Raw genomic sequence first — 27,046 nt, 5'->3', positions numbered from 1 at the left:
CAGCATACAGCGCCTCGTAGAAGCCGCGGAAAGATTCCGCTACCTCTGCGTCCCCGGAGACGACCACCCCGTCCGTGCCCATAAGTTCCCTCACGATGCCACGCTGCTGCGTGACCCGGAGCTGGTGTGCTAGGAGCTTGCCACATTTGTCCCCCCCAGTGTAGAAGGCATGTTTCAAGCGCAAGGCGGCATACTCCGCCCTATCAAGATCCAATGCCGACAGGAGCTTCCTCGCAGCCTTCAACTGCCTCCACACCCTTGGCGCCCCCGTGCGGCGGTGGACCTGCTCAAGCTCCCGGACCTGAACGGTCAGCTCGTCCCTCTTCCGTTGCCGCTCCCTATTGTCGGCTGCGGAGATAGAGATAAATTCCCCCCGGAGGACTGCCTTCAATGCCGCCCACTGTGTCGCCTGCGAAGTGTCGGTGTTGCTATTGTGAGTTAGGTAGTCCTGTATGACCTCCCCGATGCGCTGCACTACAGACTTTTTGTGTAAAAGGGTATCCCGGAGGCGCCACACCCCCCGAGAGGGGGAGGCCGCCGGCCACTGGAAAACACCGGTGACTGGTGAATGGTCAGACAAGGTCAGGACCCCGATGTCCGCCGCCGTGGCAGCGGCATGCATCGGTCCACTCAGCAGGAGGTAGTCCAGCCGCGAGTAGGTTCGGTGTGCGTGTGAAAAGTAAGAGTAGTCCCTATCCGTGGGGTGCATGGAGCGCCAAAGGTCGTGTAAGTCCATCTCCGCAATCCGGGCCTTCCCAGCCTGGGACAGTTCCCCCGTCTGCGGGAAGCGCTGCGCCGATCTGTCCATCACAGAATCGAAGACAATATTAAGGTCTCCCCCCAAAATGACATGGCGGTCAGGGGAAGCAGTGACATCCACCAACACGGAGTCTAGGAAACGCTCTTGGTGGTCGTTTGGGCTATAAACGGAGCCGACCGTAAACGCTGTGCCTCCTAAGCGCATGCGATACGCAAGAAGCCTCCCCTTCTGTTCAGCACACTTATACAAAACCTCCCCCCTAAAGGAGCTCGCTAGAAGAATGGCTACCCCCGCCGTCTTGTTCGCTGCCGAGGAGAAGAACTGGGTAGGGAACTTAGCAGAGCGCAGCCTATGGCAATCCCGGGACAGTAAGTGGGTCTCCTGCAAAAGGCAAATGTCCGCCTGCGTCCCCTCCAGCAAAGATAAGATCGCTCTGCGCTTCACGGGGTTATTCAGACCCTGAACATTAAGGGTCACTACCTTTAGGACCGACATTCCTCTCGGGGATCGGGTGCGCCGTGCAATAGGCAGGGGATCAGCGGGTGGGGCGCGCGGGGCAGCCGCGCAGGACAAGCCAAAACAGACCAAGCGTGGGCATGGACAACATCGGACAGGACCTCCCCAACCCCAGAACAACCCCTACACCCACCCAAAAAACAACCCTGGCAACTAGCCAAACGCAAACTCAAATACCCCATTGTCCCAGTCAAGCCCCAAAAAGGGCAAGTCCGTAGAAAAGAACGAAGTGGACGTCCAGCCACTCACCTCCAGCCGCTCCCCCCCGACCCCCCCGCCCCGTGCCCAGCATTTAAAGAAGCTAAAGGCATCTCCCCCCGGAGTGAGTGTTAGGCCGTCAAGGCCACGCCGGTGGAGCCGGCCGAGTCCCTGGCCGCCGCCCTCAAAGCGTCGGCCATGTCCGCCCTGATGGTAGGGGAATCAGGACGCCCTGCGCTGGCCGCTGATCGTCGCCTCACCGACCTCCGCCGGCTCCGTCTCTCCGAGGGCCTCCACGACGGTGTAGCTCCTTCCTCCTCTGCCGCCGTAAGCCCCAGGACTCCACAAATGTCCTGCAAGGAGTGTAGCTGGTGTAGCACCCCGTTCCATCGGAAGATCAGGCGGAAGGGATGACCCCAAGAGTACGGCGTCTCGCGTTCGCGCAGAAAGTCAGTGGCAATCCTGAAGGACCTGCGTTTCTGCAGCGTGATGGCGGAGAGGTCCTGCGCCACCGGCCGCTCCCGGAAAGTCAGGGGCTGTTTCCTGCGGGCCTCAGTCATGATGCGTTCCTTCAGCGGGAAGTCGGGCAGGAAGGCCAAAATGTCCGGTGGAGGTGCCGATGATAGGCGCTGCCGACCAACCCTATGTGCCCTATCAATGCTAATGGGGAAGTCCGCAGCTTCCCCCAGGATCTCTCGGAACAGGTCCCGCAGGTAGCTCCCCAGATCGGACCCCTCGTCCGCAGTCGGCACACCACGCACTCGAATGTTGTTCCTCCGTGATCTGTTCTCAAGGTCCTCAGAGTGGGCCTGGAGCTCAACACACTGCTCCCGGAGGCGGAGAACGTCCTGTTGAAGATGGACTATCTCCTCCTCCCGGCGTTGGGCCTCCGTCTCCACCGTTTCAACGCGCTCGCCAAGGCCCTCCACTTCCCTGCGCACTTCCCGGACCTCGCTGGCCACCTCCCGCTTCAGTGTCTGGAAGTCCTCCCTGAGGGAGCTAAACAGTTCCTCCATAAAGGTCCTCGTGACGGGTGGCTCCCCTCCAGTCACGTCCGCCGAGGCCCGGGAGGACCCCGGCGAAGGCTGTGTTCTGTCCCGCAGTTGCTGGGCCCTGCCAAGCATGTCCGGCAGGGTGCGGTCCCCCTTCTTCGAGCCTCCTCTTCCAGACATCGCAAGCACTGCGGTCGGGCACTGGTCCAGCCGCCCCAGGGATGCCCAGCTGCTGGCAAGCACTCGACGTGGGTGTCCCCCCACAAGCAGAGTCGCTGCGTCACAGGTGACAAAATGGCGGTCCAGTCCGGTCACCGCCAGCCGCGGGTGCCCATCCGAGACAGCAATGGGAGCTACAGTGGGGGGCTTCTCATCAGCACATCCCCCAAAAAGTCAGCCCGGCAGCAGCGGCGGTCACATACATCCGCCAGCAAGGGCTCCGGTGAAGGCCAACACCACTGATCCCACGGGGACAAGATGGCGGCAGGGCGGGGAAGGGCAGAACGACCAGGCCCGGCGACACCACCGGGGCCCCCAAAACGCACAGCAATCAAATAGGTTCCACCGCCGGTTTCCGGCTGTCACACGCAGGGGCCCAGATGGTCCGACCCCAACAGAGAGTTCGCCGTACTTCAGCCAAGGGACAGGGGCCTACACAGTGCGAAGTGTCGCCGACACAGGTCTGAGTGCCAAAGCACCCGTCCTAAGTCTTCCGCACCGTCGGGTCCCCTCCCGCAGGGCTCCTTCACCCTCCGTCGAGCGACGGGCCAGATTCCCTCCAGATCGCAACTTTCAGCACCAGGCCCAGCCGAGGCGCTCGGACAGCACTCCGATGTGCTCCGCCTCTCAGGCCCTCCGTCGCTCCTCGAGCTCGATCGGACTTTTGGGGGGCTTCCCCCGAGGCGATCAGAACCAAAACAGCAACAACGTGCGCACCAGGTGCTCCGCCACACTCCTCTTCCACGCTAAGCCTCAGCGGGGGGAGAAAAGCATAAGAAAAGGGCTCAAGCTTGGCCGGGCCGGAGGAGCTACGGGAGGAAGCGTCCGCTCACCCCGCCATCTTGGCCACGCCCCTGAGAGCTATGTTTTTAAACTGCAAAAAATAAAATGCTGATCGTCTGTCACCATACATACCAAGTGACCCGATTCAGGTAGATTGCCTCTGGTACGATAAAAATATTATTTATTTGCGCTGAGAGGTAGGTCGACTTCAAAAACACGGTAAGCCTGTGTCTCCCACATCGGGTTAGGCACCCTTCGCTCCATTTACCGGTAATTGCTCCCGTGGCCGCCAAACTTTTTCACTTGGCCCCCCTCCGCTTTCTATCTAGGTACCCCTGTTTGGACCGCCGCAGTGGATCGGGGATCCGACCCTCCCTACGAGGCTATCAAGGACTACTCCTTTCTCCATCAGACCATTTCCAGTTTCAATTCAGCAGACGCCTCCCACGCTGCACCATACCCATGTTTCCTTTCATCCATGCTAATACCTGGGTCCACCGTAGGTGAGTCTGTCTTCCTACCTTCCCAAGCGTGCACTCCCCTTCCCGGTGCAGATTGCTCATGTTATGTTCTCTAGGTATCATCCCTTACCTCGCGTAGATGGTATCTACAATACGCCATACCCGTGTCTCGTCCCCCACACGCCGGAACTAGTTGATTCACCTTCAACTGGCTTGTTTGCTCCCTTGATCCTACCACCCTTGTTTAACCACAGCCTCTGCGCCCCCATGCCCCTGATTCCCCCCTGGACCTTTTTTTTCCTCCCTTTTACAGCACTCCAAATACTTTGGCAATCCAGTCCTGATGATGGTCCTGAATAAGTAGGTCCGAAACGCCGTTGACCTACCTCTCAGCGCAACTCACGGCGCACATTTCACTCTGGTTCTTCAAAAACCTTGTACAGTCATTGTATATAATTATCCATGCTGAACCATTGATCATTGTATATAACTTTTTGCCACTTTGCGCCTTCCCCTGTTTTTTGCACTAGTCACTTGCGCTGTCACTCTGCTTGTCACGAGCACAACGTGCACCAAGCCCCTTTGGGTTGCCATCACAATTTATGCTCACAGTGCTGTTATAACAGTTCTGTATGAACTATGTTTCTAAATATATGATGCCATGAGCACTTTTGAACAAACAACCAGGAGTCTCCCCCTCTTCTTCTTGTAATGTCTTGTACATACCAATCTATTTGCCTTCCCCATTGAATCCAGTTGAGACATTGTTGTTAGTCTATACTTACTTACCTTGATCTCAAACTGGTCTGTGGGTTATACTCCTGTTGTTATTTACCATAGCAGGGGTAGGGCACCAGCGGAGTGGGCTCGGGGCCTGGCCAAAGCTGAATGTCAAGTCTACTTTTTGAAACATAAGTTGGATGTACCTTTCGTTCTTCTTAGTTTTGGTGACTCTAACATTTTTCTTTTAATATTTAGCAATATTTGGGGGTCAGGAGGACATCTAGGTCGGTCTTCTTTTGAAGAGGACTGTATGAGGTTCCTTCGCTTCCATCATCATCATCACGACTCAGGTGTTGTCCATGTTGTGGCAATAAACAGAGTAGATCCAGTGTCTTCTTTCTACTTCACTAGCGATGTAACTGCATAACTGTGCAACCATGGTGCACCCGCTCTACATGGGCAGGAAGCAGTTCCAGTGCACTGTGTGATAGTACAAACACACCGCCATGCACGCACACATACACACAGAGGCACAAACACGCACACACAAACAAAGACTTAGAGGCTTAGACACATGCACACACAGGTAAACACACCCAAATGCATGCTCACATGCATGGACACACAGATACACATGTGCAGGCCCACAAAGGTGCACATGCCCACATGCATGCATGCATACACACACACACACACACACACACAATTAAGGTGACACCCAATATTATGACGGTGAAGAGTTGTGTATAAATAATCCCCAATACATATGAATTTTAGGCTCGGTGGTACAAGTAGCACAACACATAACTTACGAAAACTTGGCACAATCAATTACTCCCCTTAGACATAATGTATCCGATAACCAGGCCCGGAAGGCAGAATATTGTCTATTTATATTATCACACGTCTACTCATCACATATAAAGATATCAACGACAGCACGTCATCCCCTTCCTGAGGTTGCGCTGCACCACTGCTGCCCTTCAAACCTCCACAAGCATCTTCTCAAAACCCAAGTTTGTTTTGTTGACTCTAGGATTTGGCGCACATGCTGACTGAAAACTTACACCCAGGGCAATTGTTGTACACAATACAGAGGGTATTTTCAGCAGGCGCAATCCACTTGCTACTCTACAGCATCCCTCTAAGCTGGACACACTATCCTTCTCATCCCCGATGACTGACAGCTGAATGCGAGGACTAAAGCTAATTACTAACCATGATCTGGCTGCCAGCTCCACACGCATTAAGCCCCAGCAGCCGCCCCACAGGTGCCTCCATCTGGGTGATTAACACAAGAATGTCACATCTTTGCAAAGAAGGGCCCCCGTGGCCCGTGGTGACGGACACACACATACGCAGCCCGTATTTACATGGAAATATGTTAATCCCGCCACACCACGTGGCCCCCGCACTACCTTTAAAAAAATGGATGGAAATGAACCCCTGCCAGCGCGAGCCAAGCTTCCCCACAAGGTGGTATGGCGTCCTGCGGAGGGCGCCTTGCACACGCATGCAACTGCCGAGTGCAGTGCACCGGCGTGGGCTTAAAATGGTTACAAGGCGCTGCATTAATTGGGCGTCTCGTCTCCGGTTTCAGGCGGCTGGCAGCCAGGTTTGTTTTCCCAGGTGAGGAGCAGGTCTCACAAAAAGAACTATGCCTCGAAGGCTCTGGGAGAAAAAGAACAAGTGCCGACAAGCCCACCGCCTCATGAGAAGGGAGAAGTGAAGAGACGCAGCACGCATGACGAGCAACAGACGACGAGTCCAGTCTGGGTGGGCGGGGCCTAAGGAAGACAGGGCGGTCACCAACCCCACTTTTAAAAGCAACCTGACGACAATAGATCTCGCAGAGCGAGCAGCGCATGCGCTGCGATGCTAGGTGAGACCAAAAAAGGAAAAACTACAAAACCATTTCCCCTAAGCTGAAGCTACTTGCTTCAACTCTCAATTAAACACTTCAAGGAACAGATCAAAGTTATCACCCAATCCCAAATTAATAATACCTCCTGGACCGGAAGAATCCATAATGCTTTATTATTTTCAAATAATGTAAAATAAAAGCAGCACAGTTTAGAGAACTCTCCGATAATTCTGCACAGGTTATTCTATCCCATCTTGAACCCAGTCAACCTTCTTTAGAGTTTTTTCGTTTTCATCTCTGAAGAATACCTTCTTTTCTCTGTTTCAAAAATGGAGCAAATTTCGTTCAGTGCTGGCTCAATTTCTCCTGTTGCTGCCAAACAGTTTGCTCATGTATTTATCCTTCGGTGGATGGGTTTCACCAACATCTTCCTCCAAAATTGGGTTGTGTTGCAGTGCCTCAAATTAGCACACATCACACTCCTCCTCAAAAAGCCTACCTCAATCCCTTCAATTTTGAGACCCATCTCTGGCCTCTCTTTTATCTTTAGGATTATTCGGAAATGTGTCACCTCCCAACTAATCAAACATATCCAAGAAAATTACCTTCTCATCTAGTTTCAGGCTAACAGTTTTCACACCTTTTAATGGCGGTCATCCACCTCCTACCCATCACTTTTCTTCTGTAGCCTCTGTATGACAACAGAAAAGCTGTGTGTGTGGCAGCTCCTCCCAGCTCTTTTCTCATCAGTGGGGGATCATTGCCAAGGATGCAGCCAATGGACAATGACCCTCCTCTGAACAAGTACTCCCTCCCATTCTAAGGATACAATGGCCAAGGGGCAGACATACCCCTGCAAAGGGGCCTAGGTTGCTCTACAGACCTATCGTAGCCGACACTGCTCTGGGGAAACAGGCCTTTCTACCAGCATGGTGTGCCTGGCATAAGCGTTATTCAGACAGGGAGTGGACCATATTCATTGCAACCTGCTGGAAGGGGTGTCCACTACCCCCAGGCATCACCAGCTTGTCTTCCAGCTAAGGATTGCTCTTACCTCCCCCTATTGGGAATAATATGCCCCTATAGAGAGCCCACCATTGGGTGGCTTTCAGGTACATACAGTGCCCCACCTTTTTTGCCCTGTCTGCAGACAGTCATAATGCCGAGCCTGGTGATTTGACATTGTGGGCTTCTTCCCATCAAAACTCCCCATCTTATGTTCAGAACTAATCGGGGAATCGCTCCCCTCAAAGCTCATTCGGGTTCCTTTGGGGAATATCTCTGTATTATCCTGGCCTTCCACTTCCCTTTGCGCAGGGAACCTCAAACACCCTTCTTGTGATCACTCCCAAGTACATTTGTGGACACTCTGGTACTACTGATCCAGAGATCCGCTTCTTTCCCAAGCTCTCTGGGTACAGTGAGATTGAATCTATCAAGTGCCGGCGTAATTCTGTAAAGCCATTACTCAGGATATACTCCAGCAAAATCAAACTATATAGCTCATCATAACCCTTTACCTTAATGTCTTTCACCCAACCATCCAGTGCCTTCCTACTTTACAAAATCCACCCTAGACTGGTGTGATTGCTTATGGCTATCCCTGAACTTCAGGCAATACCTTTCTGGGGTTAGACCAAATGTGGCTATAAGGGCTTCTTGATGGGGCCATAGATTACGTGGTCAGCTGCATAGAGGTATAATAGGGTATCCCTTTTAAAAATGGCCAAGCGCTTCTACAGGCTACCACCTCAGTTCCCCTCTAGGAGTCTATGCATCTGCAAGCCCACCTTATAAGATACAAACCACAGATTAATGTCACCCCACCACATAACTAGGCACCAGGCCTCTTCGGATGTGGATCCTGTTTTTACCTCTCCTAAGCACTTCAGTATCACTGCCCCCATCATCACACTGGACTCACATGCCCCTTGGAACCTCAAGACCATCTCATGCTGGTGTCTCTTGTATGCCAGCAGGGCCTTCTTCTCTTCTAAGGTCAAGGCCAACATTTTCTCCTCCAGTGCAAGGGTTGCCATTCCCTTCTTCTCTTCTGCAGCTAAAGTTTTCACTTCAAGGGCAAGGGTAGCCAGCCGCAGTTTTCAAGGCATTCTCTGCCTGCCTGTCCTGCAGCTCTGATGAGAGCAAACTGTTGGCAAACACACTGCTCCTGCCCTGAACAAAGCAGGTGATGCTGCTCTTTGGGGATTTCTCAATGTCCTCCTCATTTCCCTCTTCAATCTCATCCGCATTCTTCGCCGAGGTGCACTGTGCTGAACGACTTCCTCCAACTCTCTGAGGGATATCTGATAATCCTCCTTCTTGGACTGCTTGTTCAGCTTCAGTCTTCTTTGCATGCACATTCTCTTCAACTCTGCCATACTAAAGCTCTCCACATTAGCCAGATCCACCTCCAAGTTCTCAAAAACCTAGAGTGCAAAAATTGACTGCAAGAATTAATTTAGGGGAAAAAATCAGAAAACTTAATTTAGAGAAAGATTTTTAATTTCAACTCAAATCACTGAATCACACTGCAAAACACATGTATTGAGTCCCATAGCTGAACATCAATTTAGGAAATTAGATTATTATTTGTGGTGGGTAACTAATTACCTCAAGAAAAAATCACAATCCTTGTCAGGGTAAACCCTCCTACTCACTAAGTTAACGTGAGATCCACCCCCTTATAGCTTTGGCACAAAGTATACAGGCTTAACTTACGGAAATGTGCATAGCATTTATGGAGCACCAAAGCATTAATAAAGTTAAAATGTCAGACAATAAAAATCCCAAACCAAATTAGAATAATAGACTAAAATCTAATAAACAAAATGACACTAACATTATACAATTCCAATAAGGGGAACCAGAGATATGATTTTTAAACTTTTAAGTAGAAATTGCACCAAAAAATACAACATGTCAATATTAATCAATGGTCGTAGTAGATGGGACCAAGGTGCACTTTGAGGCTGCCCACGATGGAGTGTGAGTCGGATACACCAACCAGGTTCATCCTGGTAAAACATTTTATCTTCTGTGTCAGTCTTCCTCGTCCCAATCCACTCCATGAGTGCACTTCTAAAGTCCCCAGGACCTCGTGGGAGTCATATAGAGGGGAAACACCCATTACGACGACGGTGTTTTCACGCGCTGCCATCGCAACGCGACTTTCTCATCGCAGGAGGCTTTACATCGCATGCTTTTAGAACGCATGCTACTAATGCGCATTGGCAATAACATCGCTAGCCATGACAACGCGTGCTGCGATGACATAGGTGATGGAAGGTGACGGAATTAATGACACGCGTGCTGCGGTGACATAGGAGATGGGAGATGGAATGAATGACATGAAAATCAGGGACGAGACAAAATAAAAACGCCTTTTGTATCGAGGCTTAAAGTGACGGGATATGACATGATGACGTCATATCATAGCCACGGGACACACATCATATGCATATGCAAAAGGACAAACGGGCCGCCAAATAAGTACGCCACGGGACACACATGATGACGTCATATCATAGACACGGGCCACACATCATATGCATATGCAAATGCACAAACGGGCCAGACAAGACATCATATGCGCCACGGGGCAGACATCATATGCAGTGACATATGGTCACATTAGGGAAATACATTTTTAACTACAGATGCACTTGCACGGAAGATGACAGCACGGGGCACGTGAGGGATTCTCAAGGCATCATATGCGCCACGGGGCAGACATCATATGCAATGACATATGGTTACATTAGGGGAATACATTTTTGCATGGAAGATGACAGCACAGGGCACGTGACGGATTATGACATGATGCATATGCAACTTGCTCAAAATAAAAGCGCCATGGTTACATTAGGAAATATTTTTTTAACTACAGATGACATGCACTCGCTCAAAATAAAAACGTTTTACATGACGGATTATGAAACATATTATTTTACTACAGAGGACATGCACTTGCTCAAAATAAAAATGTTTTATATGACGGATTATGACATCATACCATAGCCACGGGGCAGACATCATATGCATATGCAAACGGGCCAGGCAAGACATATGCGTATGCAAACGGGGCAGACATTATGCGATAAATTATGCAAATTCATTTATTAACAATACATATCCACGGGACAGACATTATGCGATGACTTGTATTGACTAAAAATTAATTTCCAATTAGTAGGGGCAGTTGGATGGGGGGGGGGGGCACGAACACTCAATGGATTGGATGTAAGCACCAGTAATACACCTTATGCTATGCTGCGACTTGATATGCTATGCTGCGACTTGACCTCATAGCATAGCCACGGAAGGTGACAGATGCAACGAAAAGATGACAGATACAACGCGTGCTGACATGAACAAAGGGCAGGTCATGTCCAGGTAAGTGACTTCAAGGCTTACATATGTGACTTCAAGGCTTACATATATAGGTTTTAAATATTACATAGCAAGGTGACAGTCCTTTTTTCATTTGCACAACAGGCGGTTTATGCAGTTACGTAGCACAGACGTTATGGACGTTGTTCCGGGACTCGACGAGAGACAGAGAGCAGGTGGAAGGCAGACCTCCGCAAAGGTAAGAACTTAAAATTACCTAAATACATCTGTATAATAATGCGTGCAGTTTTGCAAAAACATGGTTTCCTCCCAATCTAGGGAAACGTACTGCATGTTCCACAACATTGCTCGATTGAAGCATTTGGATTTGGATGACGGACAGGCACTCGAATGATGAAGTCAGACTTTGGTGTTGTGTGTAGCTTCATTACTAGGTACTTGGCAAAAAACACGTGACAAAACAAGGAAAAGTGACCGATTGAAGCATTTAGTTTTGGATGACGGTCAGGAGCTGACGTTTAATCAATTGAATTATGGCAATATCGAGCTGGATGTCTATTCTGAAAAGCGTTAGCAGCAACAGATAATGTGGCCCGTGACTAATCCCCAAAAAGCGCTTCTGCAACATAAAACAAAAGAAAGCCTTTAATTGAAAACATGTACAACATTTTTTAAGTAATCGATTGGTGAGCGTATGTTGCCGTTTCATATTATACTATACAAACTTAACACTACTGGTTTACAATACAAGTATTATACAACACGCCCCAGATACTTAATAAACACAGTCGGAAAAACGATGTAATAGCATGCGATTTCGTGAACTGCGTTGTATTTGCCTAAAGCAGCAGAGACACTACAACAGCGTGGGAACTGCATGCGCAGTGAATGCGTGCGATGTGATGCCTTTCACGATGTAAAAACTGCGTGGTCATTGCTGCCGTTGTGGCGGTTAGCGATGTAACATCATACATCCCATATAGAGATGCATAGGGTGTCAGGCAGAGGCCAACAGCAGCGTTCAGCCCAGCCCAGTTGCCACTGGTAACTGAGTACTTTCAGGCAAAGGCCTCTTGCAGCTTGTTTATTTCCTGTAGCCACAAAGAAGGGGGAGCCGACTGACCCTAAGTCCATTTCCTTGCCCTGGGTACAAGAGGGAGCAGATTCAGTCCCCTTCTGTTGTGCTGCATGTCCAGAAAGTGCTCTGAAGTGGGTTCCTGGAAATGCCGGGCATGAGCTAGTGGGTGGGGTGACACTTGGCCCTTTCCGATCCACTGGAGTAAAAGTTCCCAGGGCAAACTCTTCCCATTTTTTCAGTCATTCCTGTTTGCCATACTGCAAACAGGCCCAAATTGCAATATGTTAGGGCTTTTTAAAGATGTCAAAAGTCTTCAGCTATGCTTAACTTGACCACTGTGGACTGGGGTTGGGTGAGGGGAGTGTACTATATTAATCTTACTGTCCTCTCACATCTAACACTAAAATCCAGTTTGGAGCAGGTATTGTACCCACAACAAACCAACCCAGAGACAGAAGTGTGGTAGTACAAAAGCAGGGTCCTTGAGCAACCAGACAGTGGATAAACAAGAATTGTCTTGGCATTGAGTTATTTTCCTTTCAGGTGCATCCCAAGTGTTACATGGGATCCCAGCAGACCTGTCCAGCAGGATCGACACTCACACAAGATCTGACACTGGTGTCTAAAAGGATGCTCACTGCCCCATCCTGCATATATTCTATAGTGTCCAGAGGTGTCATCGCTACTCATTCAGAACAGCCTACTGAATGACCGTAGTTCATACAGTACTATACAGTTAAAGCATCACCCAATGATATGCCCACAAAGATTATAGCAGGGACGCTCTTCCTTCACAATGCTTGAGTATTTCTTAAATAAATGTTATCTTTTTTAAAAACAAATTTTATTTGTCAAATAGCACATATAATGCAGAGCTCTGTACCCCAGATACTTCTGCAGCATCAACAATCAACATTTTGATTTTGACTGTTTTCATATGTATACAGGAAAAAGGAGAGCAATACAAATGAAAACATTAACAAAATGACAACAACCCTCCCCACCCCCCCAATCGCACTGCCGTCCACTCCAGAGCACTAAAACAGAACACAAGTTTAAATTACACTGTTGTAATGTGACATCCCTGGGAAACAACTTTTCTGCCCCACACTGAATAACAGAAGACAAAAGAGAAGCAAAGAGAAGGCTCCGCCGGCCCGCCATGATCTGGTTCAACTTCAACCAGATCATGGCGGGCCGGCGGAGCAGACTCTAACTCCAGGCCACGGTAGTCTGCCCAGCGCTTCCAAATTTTAAAGTGCCTACGTAGGCACCCTCTGGCCACAAAGATAGGAGTCTCCAAGACCATGCAGATTCGAGACCGTTCTTCCATGCAGCCACCGTCGCCTTCCAGGCCCTGGCAATACCTCTTTTGGCTAGGGTAAGGCCCAGAAGCATGAGATGGTGTTTATAAATATTGCCCCCAATTCCGTCCATAACATGCAGGAGAACCAATTTTGGTGAAGAAGGGGGGTCCCACCCCAAAACTCCAGAAAGGCAGGTCATAACCCCCCTCCAGAATCACGCCAATGCAGAACAGTGCCAGATAGTATGTAGCAGGGTACCCTCCTCACGCTCACATCTTAGACACACCGCGGAAGCCACCAATCCCGCCCTCCGTAGCTTAGCCCTAGTATAATATACACGAGGAAGGTATTTGAACTGGATAAGCCGTAGCCTCATTGCAATAGCTGCTCCTCGTGGGGAGGCCAGGGCCTCTGTCCAGTCTTCCTCCTCCAACAGGCCTACGTCTCCCTCCCAAGCCTCCCGAAGATGCTGCAGCAAAGGGGAGCTATGGGTAACTAGGGACTGGTAGATTTTGGAGATCTTTTGATCTTGGAGATCCCCTATAAACACCTTCGCCTCCACCGGACTAAACTCTTCCAGGGTCTCCAACCCCTCCAGGCTAGGGGAGATGGCATGCCAGGACAAAAAATTGGGGTTTGTGCATATGGAAGTCTTTTTGTATATCTTGGAAGGATTTTAATACAGGACCCCGCATAACATCACCCAGGGTAGAAATCCCAATATTGTCCCAATAGCGAGATCCAGGCAGAGCAGCCAGCTGCGGCAGGTGCCCACAGTGCCAAAGTGGGGTCTCCCGGGTCAACTTATTCCACCATCCGATCCTCCGTAGCGCCTGCCTCAAGATCTGAAAGACAATCTTTGTGGCATCCCATGTACCTCCGTTCGACAGCGTATGCCGGATCAGTCCTGTCACTGTACCACCATTCGTTAAGGTGGATGAAGGGAGGACAAATATTGTTCCAAGTAGATTTTGGCCATTATTCCCTCTTTGGTGGTATTGGAGGGTTTCAACTAACGGTCGGCCACGTCCTATATCCAGACGTATAGCGCTCTTAGAGTCTCCTGGGAACCCTCCTTTAACTGGCGGAGTCTCATCCTGTAAGTCTCATCATCGACTCCCAATTGTTCCAAGATACATTGCTTAATGTCAGCATACGGGGTCACTCCCTGCATATTCGCTGCTTGATAAGCGGCTTGTAAATCGCCTGATAATAAAGGGCCCAAGTACTGTCCCCATTTGTCTGCTGGCCAGGCCGCTGCTATGGGCATCCTCTCAAAATTATTAAAGAAGTAGTCCAGATCCTCTCCGCTCACATATCTTTGCAGTACCACAGAGGGAAGAGAGGTAGGTCCCCTCTGGTGTCCAATGGCTTCCGTGATTTTCTCCATGGCTGCCTCATGGGTTTGTCCTTGTCCGGTGAGTACTTGATGTAGCTTGCCTCAGTCTTCTTCGACTACCGTGAGGAACCCTCCATCACTTTTCCAAGGTTCTCCTGGTTATCCGCCATCTTAGCTATTACAGCCTCCATGTCTTCCGACGATTCCACTTCTGACACCACCTGTGGTAGCGCGAGCTGGATAAACAGACGCGGAGGCCATATGTAAGTAGCAATGGTGATGATTTTATTAAAGTTATGAGGTCCTTGGGATGTAGGGAACACAAAATAAACTTCTCCTTCCTTCGGAACGTCTTCTTTCCGGACGCTTTGGTTGGTAGTCACTGTCGCTCTGGCTCGATCTATGGAGTGCAGTGATCTTCCACCCGGAGGCTCATAAAGAAGGAGAAAAAAAAGGGAGCCGCCAGTCACTGTATGGCCTTACTGTTTATACCGTTTGTGTACCCATCTCCACACCCGACCGGTGTCGTACAAAAACAAAAGACCCCAAACCAAAGGAAAAAGAAACATGAGGTGTTGTATAGTAAAGGTGGATTAGCCAACTCCAGATAGTAAGGAACACACTTCACAACAGGCATTCCTCGAGTGCTCGCTCTCAGAGTGGTTGGCTCCTGAATTGGAACATCCTGATTCGGCATTCCTTAGTTATGGCTAAGGGCAGGCAACAAGATAATAGGGAACAAGAACAATGTGGGTGTTCTACCAGGTCAGCGTTGCGGCTTACTATGCGCTCACTGCTCCTTTGCTCCACTCCTTGTGTCAGTAACCCTCCCGTGGCTCTCAGTCCCTTCCCCTTTTTCCCCTTTCTCACAGCCACTCACCGGCTCTGCCGCAACTCTCCTGAGTTGCGGCCGCTCTCCAGCGTCCTCCGGTGTGCACCACCACTCCTCCGTTCGACTTCTTCTCCGGCTGCAGCTCTGTGCTCTTCCCCGATACTGCCTTCTAGGTTCTTTACACGCTGGTCTCCTCCCGATTCCTCGCCATCTCCTGTAATCACCGCCCTTTCCTCTGCCGACTGGTCCTTTTTTCACTCTCAACGAGCATGTGCTTCCGGGGTCAGCTCCTCCCACTTCCGCCGTGTCATTCCGCACTCGTCTCTCCTGTAGGGATACATGACAAGTGGGTGGAGTCATCCCCTCAGATGGCATACTGTGGAAGGTACGCATCCGGGTCTCTTTCTCTGCGTGAGGGTCTGTTGCAGGGATTCTGCTCATGCACAGAACTATGCGCAGGAAACCAGGACCTCAGTGAATTGCGGTGTACTAAAAACTCACCTCAGTACCCAGAACCCCCATCCGACCAGCATCAGTGTCTCATTCGCTCTTCATACCATATAGAAGCTACCAATGATTAGACAACCCAGAACATGCGACTTTAGAGTACTCTCAGGAATGGTGGGAATCAGAAACACCTGTTCGTTATTATTCTCATATCAGTCCACAACAAGAGTATTCAGAGACACAATAAAGTTTAAAATGTTTATTTTAGAAACTACGTGTCCGAAGATGCAATACTTTGGCAAACATAAGCAAACAAATGATTAAAATTAAAACCATCAGCATTGTTACAATACCATAGAAAATGAAGGGAGAAATCATATTACAAATGACAGTGTAATACAACCACCCTCCCTTCGCTAGTAAGCTAGTATTATTAGACTAATAGAAGGTCTCTAGGTTTGAATGGGGAACCCCATACCGTAAAGATCAGCTTAGGTGAATCACATCACAGGATCCGCTTTGCTCTGCGCCTGGAAAAGTTCTTCTCCAGAATGTGTGTCTAGTGCACGCAAACTGCAATATTATAGGCGCTCGACTTTCAGATATTTGCAGCTGTGTGCGTGTTATGGCTAGAGCGTGGGCCGATCAACCTGAACTCAAAAACATACATTGTTTGGTGGCTCAGACTGTTTCTGCACACAATGTTCAGACCAAGGTCGCAGTGCACGTCTAGGTATGTGAACAACAGACAGTTCTCATGTGAAGAAAAGGCTAGCAAGCAGTTTTCAAATAATAACATCTATCTGCAGTGTCGTGTGCAAAAGCAGCAAAAGTGGAAAGATGGCGTTTCTAACATCTAAGACGCTTATGCTAACATAGCAATGTGTGTCATCTAAAACTCCGCCTTCACTACACCCTCCCTTGATCGGACCACGAACTATTAGGGATACACTTAAGGAATGCAGAGTTCAAGTTCGACAGAGCTGAACCAAGTGCATGAATTGGAAAACCATATAACAGGGAGTGAATGTTCGAAGAAAAAAAAAAAGAGTAAAAAACAAAAAAAACTGCGTAAAAATAAAGGAAACTGGAGGCGAAAAACAAATGTGTAGTTCGTATTAGGAAAGTTGGATGACATCCATGTTAATCCATCAACGTGTAAGCACAGTAAGTAGCGACAGCCTCCAAGAGGAAGTCATTAGAACGGCCTGCAAAAGTTTCCGCCATCCAGTCTAACAAGGTAAACGAACATACATGTTCCTCGACAACAGGAGCCTCTAGCACAATCAGAGGACAACTGGAGTGTTCTTCAAGATAACTTCGTGCCAAGAAGTCACACACGGCCGTACCGATGTCCCAATTTCCCAGGACTCCATGTGCCGCTCCACAGGCCATAATCCTGACACCAGAACAGTCCAACTCATGAGCCACTAAGGGACTCATTAGTCGATCATAATCCGGGGCAGGAGGCACCGAGTTTGACCAGCACAAATCCAGAGCCCATTCGAAAGGACAATCTAGGCAATGAAAAACAGGTTGTACGCAAGTAAAGTATGAAAACCAGAAGGACAATCCATAGGCTATGCTTAAAGTGGCCAGTGGCAATGTTCCATAATATTCAAGCATCCGGTTACAAAGATGGAGAAGTTGTGACAGGCTGTCGTGTGACACAAATTGTGCAGCCATTGCGCAGTAAGCAATCCAACAGCAGCACACCAGCCGTGAGGGCGAGAAGTAACGGGAGCCCTCCAAAGACGCTGGAAAAAATAGAATGAAAAAATGCCGGTATCACACCAAAAGTAGTTTGGAAAGAGATCACGAGGCTGGAGCCCACAACTTTGAAAAAATGCACCAAGCCAGTTGTTGACGAGGCATTGAATATGGTGTGTATCAGAGCACCGAAATGAAGGGGCAGATCAGTATTTAAAAGCGCATGCACCTCGGTGCGGGTGTTAGCAACGTGAAGGACAAATATTTCACGGGAGGAAGTCAGAGCGACACCTTTTTAAGACAAGAGAGCCCTTATTCTGCTCATCTTGTTGAACTCTGCTTTCAAGGTTGGGATGGAAGGCCATATGGAGACATCCAGCCGCCCATGCGGGGTGGGAAAAGGACATTTTGACAGCAAACTACTCGTTGTGAAACAGTCACAATGTAGGGAATTCCAACTAGCATCCCGCAGCAAGCCTCATTATTTAAAAGCAAATAACTACCGTTAGCTAATAATGTAAAAGAGGGCGTAATAGCTGGCCCTGGAACCCCTTTCAGGACGCAAGCTAAATTCGGTGCCTGAACGTTACATGCACCATGCAATTGGATGTGCCTACAGACTACTGAGTGATCAGGTGTAGAAGTGCATTCCTCACCTTTCAAATAAACTTCTTTCCCTTCTCTCATGCATCTGTATGTAAAGGGGAGTGACCAAACTTCATGCAAGAAAGCAGTACCCAACAGTTCATATCTGCCTAGGGCATAATGTTTCATGCACAAACTGAACTCAAACAAAGGAAATGGCAAAGTGATTAACCCGTGGATAAGCCACACAGCTGAGTTCAATTCGGCCACAGAGAAAGGCAAAGGTTCTAACTTTCCAATATGCAGTAATGAGTATGTTGCATCCTTCATGGACATGAATTGCTGTTTCGCCGTCATATTAAATGGAAGGAATAAGGAAGATGTATTCATGTAGTCCCAGGGAACTTTCCCAGCCTTTAACGTTTGCAATGTCCATGCCAACTGCATTATGGAACGCAATTGATTTTGACCATGGTATAAAACAGACATATCATCCTGCACAATATCAACAACAGATGAAACAATATTATCTAATGTGTAAATTCTGGAAGAAAAGGTGTTAATGCTATTATCGATAACCGCTAGTACTTTTTCCAAATTGGCTTGATCAATGGTTCTCAATCTGGAAGCTGCCTCAATTTGCGATAATTTCCGAACTTCGTTATAAATAGCATACACCCATCTCTTGGACCTGCCACCCACAGGACCCTTAACAAAATCATTCAAATCTATTTTGTCATTTAATTTTGATAAATTAAGTTTAACAGATGCCAAGGTGGAATGTTGCAGCCAGTTCTGACATAACTTCCCAACAGAGTAGGTAGTAACTGAATGGGAAGATTCAAAGCGTGGGTCTACGCGAATCTGCGTATACCCAGGGTTTAGACCCAGAAACCGGTGTTGACAGGAATCTGAGCTTCTCTGCCATAGTAACCGCCCTTCACGATCAAAATCAGAAATGTTGAAGGATGTATTAGTAATGTACGACTGCAACACTGTAAGGGACAGATCTGTATGATTCTCCCCATTAGGATAAGCATCCAGATCAGGAATAGAGGGGGAATTCAACTTTTTAGAAGTGGCCAATCCAAAGCAGGTGGTTTGAAAAATAGAAGAATTCAAAAACAAAATGTGGTTTGGGATGAGGCAGGCTCGATGCAAAGCTTCTGTTCCTCGCACCTGCCACGTCTTAGAACCCCAAACAGATTTAAGATCAATAGTAGCTTTCCACACGTCATAGCCCATGATAGCCAATTCATCCATAAAGTATTTGGAATACAATAATTTAGTGTGTGTCAGCCGCACCTTCGAGGCAGACTCAGCTGCTAATTTAAAATAAAAGGCGGTAGGTTCTGAGACACTAAAATATGCAAATTTTTTCACCAAAGTGTTGGAGCTGCCTTGCAAGGGCGTCGGACAATGTTCCCATTGTGTATTATTTACAAAATTCCGAAACGTATTAGCTTTATGTAGGAAATGATTGCCATAATGTTGATAGCAAAACAGTTCACCATAATTAGCAGTGTCTAAATACAAATCTTCAGCATCAAAGGCAGCATAATATTTCAAATCAGAAAACAGTGCCTCTATGGCCTGAACGTCCCAATCATCAGAACGGATGTTTTGTTTCACAACATCACCCATAGAAACACGAAGGACATTCGGAACATTAATAACCTCAGTGGGTCCATGAATTTGAAATTTAACAGCATCCCACACAATCCCATCTAACACAGGCCAGGCAGTAATATTCACAAAAGTCTGGTCCCTCTTCATGATGTGTGATGAGGAGTGGGGGGGGGCAAAGTTCCATCAATTAGTCTAATTGTAGATCTTTCCTTCAGGTAGTGTCCATTTACAAGATGAAAAAATACCACCACAAATCCAATGGACATAAACAAAAAAAGACATATGAGCACCAGCCAAATGTAAGTCCAAGGGGGAATTAAAAAATTTCTTTTAAACCAAACAGCAAAAATAGAAACATTCGATGGAGTATTGGAAGTCATAGAATCAGTGTCAAAGGAGGAATTTGACTGGTTAACTGTGGTTGATTGTAAAACAGGCAATGTAACCTCTGTGGGATAAGCATACTCAGTATCTTCAGGTGGACCACCAGCCGGTGGTGTCAGCAAAGGATTAGTAACTGTATGCATCTCAATGGCAATATCAGGCATGGTGGTAGAAGCCAGAGCCAAAACAGAATTTCTCAGCATCGCAGGGCAAGAGACCGCTGGAGTCATACTAAGAAGAATCGGCCACTCGCTGTAATTTGAGATTGTCAATTGAGATGTACCTGTTATCCTTGTGACCAGGAAGTGGAGTTAAAATGGCTGTTCTTGTACCCTGCACGCCAAGCACTGGAACCGGTGCACGATAAGAGGGGCCGACCTCCTTCTTGTTCTCCACCTTCTCACGGACCAGGTCACCAACTCGAGGTAGCCAGCCGACTACCGGAATCTGAAGCGCAGCATCAGATGTGGAGTGAAAGTGATCCTTCGCAAGACTGTCTCTGGTCTCTTGTAGATTCTGTAACACAGCACAGTGATCATCTACGTCAAAGGGATCGGCTGACGCCGCCATGTCTAGACCATCAAGGTCCGGGACAAACCTTTTTATGCCAAAGAGCATCATATATGGGGTCCGCCCACCCAGAGACCTTCTAGGGAGATTATTAAGTGCACGTTGTACGTTATACAGATGGGCAAACCAGTTTCGTCAAGTGCCTAAAACCCTAGCTGTCAGAGATTGCTTTAAGTCATGGTTCATTCGCTCCACAACACTATTACCTATTACCCTCAGGCCGGTATGGAGACGAAAATTTGACTTGGACCCCCAAAGATCTCATGGCTTCTTTGTACGCCTTATAGGCGAATGCAGGGCCCTGGTCAGAATGAAAGGTACCACATGCAAAAATTCCCACAAAGACACGCAAATCCCTTATGACAGTTGGAGCATCAGCACTCCTTTGTGGCCCTACCCAAAGAAAACGTGTGCACGAATCCACTGCAACTAAGATATACTTGTACGCAGTATCAGAGGAGAAAGGACCGCAGTGATCTAAATAAACACACCCAAGTGGTTTATTAGATATGTACAACTGAGTTTGTGGCGGGCGCGCAGCAGTCGAAGGTTTAATCTGCTGGCAAATGTCACAATCAAGAACATAAGTGCGAGTTTGCTTATACAACCCACGCCACCAGTAACGCTGTTGTAACAGAGTAACAGTAGCTGAAACACCTGCATGGGCAGAGGCCATCCCTTCGTGAGCCGCTGTAATCAAAGAAGGTCTGCAGTCCGCATTGGGAATTAATCTGTCACCAACGTTGTTAATTCTCACATAGGGGACTTTATCAGGACTTAAATGATAAGAGTACCGAGAAGGGAAACCTCACGGGTAATTACTTCCCTTCTCCGTTGCAGCAATAGCTGCCAAGATGTCATCATAGATCTTACTTTTGGATCTTGTAACTGCTGCTACTAAATATGTTGCCAATGCTGTTTTTGCTGCTTCATCAGCTAAGCTGTTGCCGACAGCGTGGACACCAAATCGTTGGTGACCAAGAGTGTGAATTACATTCACAAGAGGCAGATTCTGTTTAAGTTCTGCCACCCGAAGCCAAAGCATTTTATGCTTAATTGTGCTACCTTTGGAATCGCGATATTCATTCTGAGTCCAAAAGAATAGATTGTCGTTAAAAGACTGAACACAGTAAAACGAGTCACTCAGTATAAGAGTAGTAACACGAGGACCAGCAAACTCCAGTGCAAGCACCAGAGCACGGAGCTCTGCCAACTGTGCGGTACAATCACCCAATGACTGCGTATGCACGACATCGGACTTGAATTCTCCATTCACGAAAGTACCCGCTACAATTGCGCAGGCCGCTGAATAGGCATGCTTCGATTCCGTCGCCGGTTGCGCCGAACCGTCAGTGTAAATGACACAATGGTAATCTTCAAGCGGGCGCAAAGACAGAGGAGCTGGATGAACGAATTCATACTGCAAGTACTCCTGAGTCTGCAATGAGGCATCAAAGATATAACTGACATCTGGCGATGTCAAAGAAGTGGCCCATTGTATCCAACGTGGATGCAAAGCTTTAGAATTAGGTACACTGGCTTTCGTCACTGCCTCTAGAGCAGGATATGGTGTAACCACCAACATGCGTTTCCCTTGCGACAGCGCTCGTTCTTTAAGAATCGCCATCTGCACCGCAGTCAATACTTTCTCAACCGAGGAAAAGCGCAGTTCAGCCGAAGTGTACAGGTGTGATTTGTAGGCAATGGGGACGGTATCGCCCTCATTGAACGTTAAGTACGTGAAACCCACTGCGCCCGGCACAATTCTTATGACCAGGTTAGTGTGGTTATCACGTGTCAGTAAGTATTTCGAAGCAAGAAGATCAGCCTGCAGAGATTGCAAGATAGCTGAATGCTCTGGCAGCCAGCTCGATTTGGAAAAAGTAGGTTGTACCAAGGCATATAACGGCTTGATACGCTGGGCATAATCGGGAATGTACGTACGACCGAAATTCAGAAAGCCCAGCAAAGACTGTAATCTTTTCAGTGTTGTAGGAGCACACAAGCATGCGCACTTCTCCAGAAAGTGAGGAGCTAACCCTCTACCCTCATTGTTGAGCTCGTAGCCCAAAAACAACACTGTATACTCTGCAATGTGAGACTTCACAAGGTTAAATTTGTAACCGAAGTCTGCAAACGTAACAATGATGCGATCAACGCGACACAGATGCGGCCATAACTCATCGTCTGTGAGATAGATATCATCAACATACGAGTACGCATCAGGGTCAATGCTCTCTAACAGAGAGACAACACGTGCGGCAAAGACGCCAGGGCTGTTTTTATAGCCCATGGCTAGGCTTTCCTGTTTTCAGTTTCTATTTTTGGTAAATTCTGGTGTTTTTTTTCAGTGTTTTCAAGTAATTTCAATGTCTTAAAAAAACAGTGGTTATCAGTGGTTACACATTTTCACACCCAACAGAAACAGTGTTTTTCCGGTGTTTTGCTTTTCTTATTGCTTGCTATTTGCACTGATAGCGCATGGTATATAGACAGTGTACCTATAGTGTATATGAGGTCCAAATAGATTTTTGCTAATTAAACTTATTGTGGTACACCATACAATACTTCTTCAGTGAGTCTGTGGTCATGTGTGGTCATGTGTGCTCGCTCGTTCCTTCCCATGTAACCTTCTGTGAAAAGGCCATCTCAACATTGGCACTGGAGACTGGCAACGCCAAAACATCCAGTACACAATTTGTTAACTCTGGCCACTGACATAGCTTTCCATGCCAATACTGATGTACTTGAAGATTGCGATTCTCAGGGGAGGTTCTGCAACATTTGTGTTGAGTTGGGCACTTATGCCCGCAGAGTTATTGAAGCGTTCAAAAATGAAGCAGCACTTTTGAAACTACAGAGGAAATTCCCCTTTATGGAAGGGATCTAGAATTTATACAGAGTACCACTGTGAGGTTTCATTGACTTCAAATGCCATGGTTGGTGAAGGGATATTTCTATGTATCATTGCAAGCCATTTCTCATACATTGTAAACTAAAAGTTCTTGAATTGCTCTTCAACATTGCTTAGCTTATCAAGTGGCAAGCACTCTAACATGGAACATGTCTGAGTGCCAAAGTCACTAAAGGTGTCACCCAGCCTACTCTTAAGGAGATGTTACACATCTACACCAATTATGCTGAACACGTGGCAGACAAGGGAGTTTTCAGACTCTAGTTTTTTATTATGTTCGCTACAGCAATCATGTTTTCCTGTAAAGAATGCAGTAGAGTGTACTTTTTTTCACATCACTATCAATATGCAACCAAAGTTCCTCACATTTCTAGCCTTTGGTATCATCACTCAAAGATTTTGTAAACAGTTGCCACATGGATAATATAGCATTCATAGCCCCTTGGACTGAGAACCATCAGCTAAGGGAAAGAGTTGGGATAACTCTTTCTTTGATGCCACACTAAGCACGAAATGAGAAATATTCGCGTTTTAGTTCCTGTGCATAAGAAAACAGTGCACCAGAATGGAATAAAAAGTCAATAGCATTCCTCATTAACCCTGAAGATTGTAAAAATGCTTTCAGCATACCATCTAACTTCTGGCAAGGATCTCTTACAGGGAAGCACTTCAGCTCAGGTATCAATTTTGACAGGCCATTACACAACTTTTTCATATACGTAGCTGAATCACTGCAAATACAAACAATATCACTCCAATCTTTGTTGAACGTGGAAAGAACCTTTCTTTACAGAGTGACACTGCGTTCCATGTTTTCCAAAAGTCTGGTGTTATGTTTTCACCACTATCCCAGATGCTTGGCGATAGCGCTCTTTTCACATATACTTGTCACTATACCTTGCATTGAATGTTTAAAGCCTGAGGTGTTGGTAATTCGCCTACCATCAATACTGACTAACTAGAAACTTGGGGCTGATGTATTAAGGGTTTTTACCCATTCTCTGTGAGTAAATGTGCTGACACATATTAGGGAAGATTCTTATGAAACCAGCCATTTTACCTATCAGTGAAAGAATCAAACGTAGCCAAAATATTAAATATGGTTTTGATATTTCCTGATTCTCTACAGTATATAAAAGAATTAAACAAGACCTAAAACATGCTTCTAAACCCTGCATCTTTCGACCAAAGACCACAAAACTGAAAAAAGAAGAAACAATATTTGAGTGGCATCCCTAAACAACAAAACCCAAGCAGAATAATGTTAGCCCAGTCTTTCTTACTGCTAGCTTGTATAACAAAGTTACATTGTATTGGCCCCTCCAGGAAGAAAAACAAACATTGGCATAGCCAATAGGTCTCGCCTTTGGAAGCTTGTAAGTGTTTAGCCATGCAACAGCTGCATAACTAAATACTTATAAGGTCCCAAAAGCGAGACCTATTGGCTATGCCAAGTGGCCGTGCGGCCACGAAAGTGAAAGTGATTGCAATCAAACACCAAAGCGGCCGTGCGGCCGCGAAAGTGAGGCGCACGCGCCCCCACGCACATGCACTGTAGCTCTAGGCTGGCCTGGTAGCATGTTTTGGAGCCCTCTCAATAAGTCTCGCCAGACCAGCGCATGTGCTGGGTCAGACGAGACCTAAAAATGACTGTCACTCTCTTTTATTTTCTTTGAATGGCATTTAGTTTGTGGTTGTGCAGGTGTTTTTTCAGTGTTAATATGTTTTCACTGCGGAGGGCTATTTCTCTTTCAGTGGGGTTTTATCAGTTATTATAGGTTTAAACCTAAAACCGGACAGCCTACCCATGGCTAATCTCTTAAACTGTTTTTGTTTGCCGCCAGAAGTAAACGCTGTCCACTGACTACTAATAGAGGACAGGTTATGGCTATAAAAGCCATTGGATATGTCAAGTGTGGTTTTAAACCTTTTTCTCATGAGACTATCAACGAGAGCAGAACTGTGGGTATTCTGTACAGCACATGTCCGACAGTGAGAGTTCAAATGCCGGTAATCCAAAACTAGGCGGTACGACCCATCAGGCTTCGTTACAGTGAATAAAGGATTATTCATTGGTGACACACATGTTTCAATAACACCCTGATATTCCAATTGGTCAAGGATTTCCGCGACGTGTGATCTAGCTTCGCGACGCATGGGATATTGGGGCTGTGGCTGGGGCATAGACCGTAAAGGAATCACATGGCTCGGAGACAGTTTATCCCACCCAACCTAAGTATGGTACAAAGCCGGAGCAAGCACCTGAGCCCACTCTTCGGCAAACCTTTCAGCGTGATCCTTTGGCACTGTGTGAGCATCCAAAATGAAAGCGGAGGCCAGTCCGCCTCTGCCAAGAGAATATCATAGGAAGAGGTTAGATTATCCAAAAAAATCCCTTGTATTGTACGTTGTATGTCACCTTCAATTAAAAGGACTATGTCATATAGTCTGTCAGGGGGAGCCACTCTAGTATCCGCAGTTTCTACAGTTATGAACGTATCAGTTGCTGTCGCCTCCAGATATGGACGCAGTGCTTGCCGCACTACTGTAACCTCCGCTGCGCTGTCGAGCAGCGTTAGTGCCCATGTCAGGTTCCGAAGCTGCGTCCGCACTATCTGTGGCATACCTCGCTGTTAATGCAGCAACTTTCTTCTTCTGAAATGGGGGACGTTGACGTGCAAACTCGTCCTGCTTGCCTTTACCGTCAGGCTGACGGGGTTGCTCACGTCCTTGTTGGGCACCCCGACCTTTGCCACGTTCTCCGCCACCGGACTGTGAGGCCGATGTTTGCTGTGAAGAACGAGGAGAACGTTGTTCAGTAACCTGAAATCTATCAGTTGACCTAATACTAGTGCGATCGCGCAAATCATATGTGCGTTCACCAGTCGCCTGTATTGGTGACGCAGGACGAGACCCCTGTTTCTGTTGCTGCTTTCCCTGTTTCTTTGTTTTCCAATTTTGTTTAGGAAAACTTGGACGATCGTCTTTACCAGACGAACTCACCTTAGTTTGCTGTTGTATGTCTGGAATGACAATAGTAGGCTTAATCCCCAAACGACTGCGGCCAATAGTTCTATAAGCCTCCGCAATAATTTTAGGCAACTCACGGGGCATATCAAGTTCATCAACGAGGGCTAAACCATTAGCCACTTGAAAGTGTACCGCATCCCCCTTGAGATTACCAAGAACGAGAGTGGCAACTACGTCGAACACACCGACAAGCCGCATTCCCAGCTCGACCGCCGCCTCCGGTCCATGTTGATCTTCAACACGTTTAATGACAGAGGGAAGCATGGCCATAGATGGGGTGCCGAAGCACTTTGAGTAGACCGCTGCAAAAACTTTACCCCAGTTGTCACAATCGGATACCTCTGGGACTAAG

The 27,046-nt window shown here is 47.5% G+C and overlaps 1 protein-coding gene across 1 annotated transcript; it reads right to left on the bottom strand.

The window, feature by feature from the left end:
- Nucleotides 1-17,860: 17,860 nt before the first annotated feature.
- Nucleotides 17,861-25,890, bottom strand: LOC146783246 (uncharacterized). The gene is made up of 2 exons (XM_085635973.1): nucleotides 25,470-25,890; nucleotides 17,861-23,045 (listed from the first exon to the last, which is right to left on the bottom strand). Exon 2 carries the CDS (start codon nucleotides 19,941-19,943, stop codon nucleotides 17,925-17,927), a length of 2,019 nt encoding a protein of 672 aa, XP_085492099.1. The 5' UTR covers nucleotides 19,944-23,045; nucleotides 25,470-25,890; the 3' UTR covers nucleotides 17,861-17,924.
- Nucleotides 25,891-27,046: the final 1,156 nt, after the last annotated feature.

The sequence above is a fragment of the Triturus cristatus genome, chromosome 11 (assembly GCF_964204655.1).
Source record: "Triturus cristatus chromosome 11, aTriCri1.1, whole genome shotgun sequence".
Lineage (NCBI taxonomy): Eukaryota > Metazoa > Chordata > Amphibia > Caudata > Salamandridae > Triturus > Triturus cristatus.
The sequence above is the reverse complement of the archived record's forward strand: the minus strand, read 5'-3'. Positions and strand labels throughout refer to the sequence as shown.

Excerpts from the sequence above, each read along its gene's own strand:
- LOC146783246 (XM_085635973.1), bottom strand. The coding sequence starts at position 19,943 with ATGAAGAGGGACCAGACTTTTGTGAATATTACTGCCTGGCCTGTGTTA.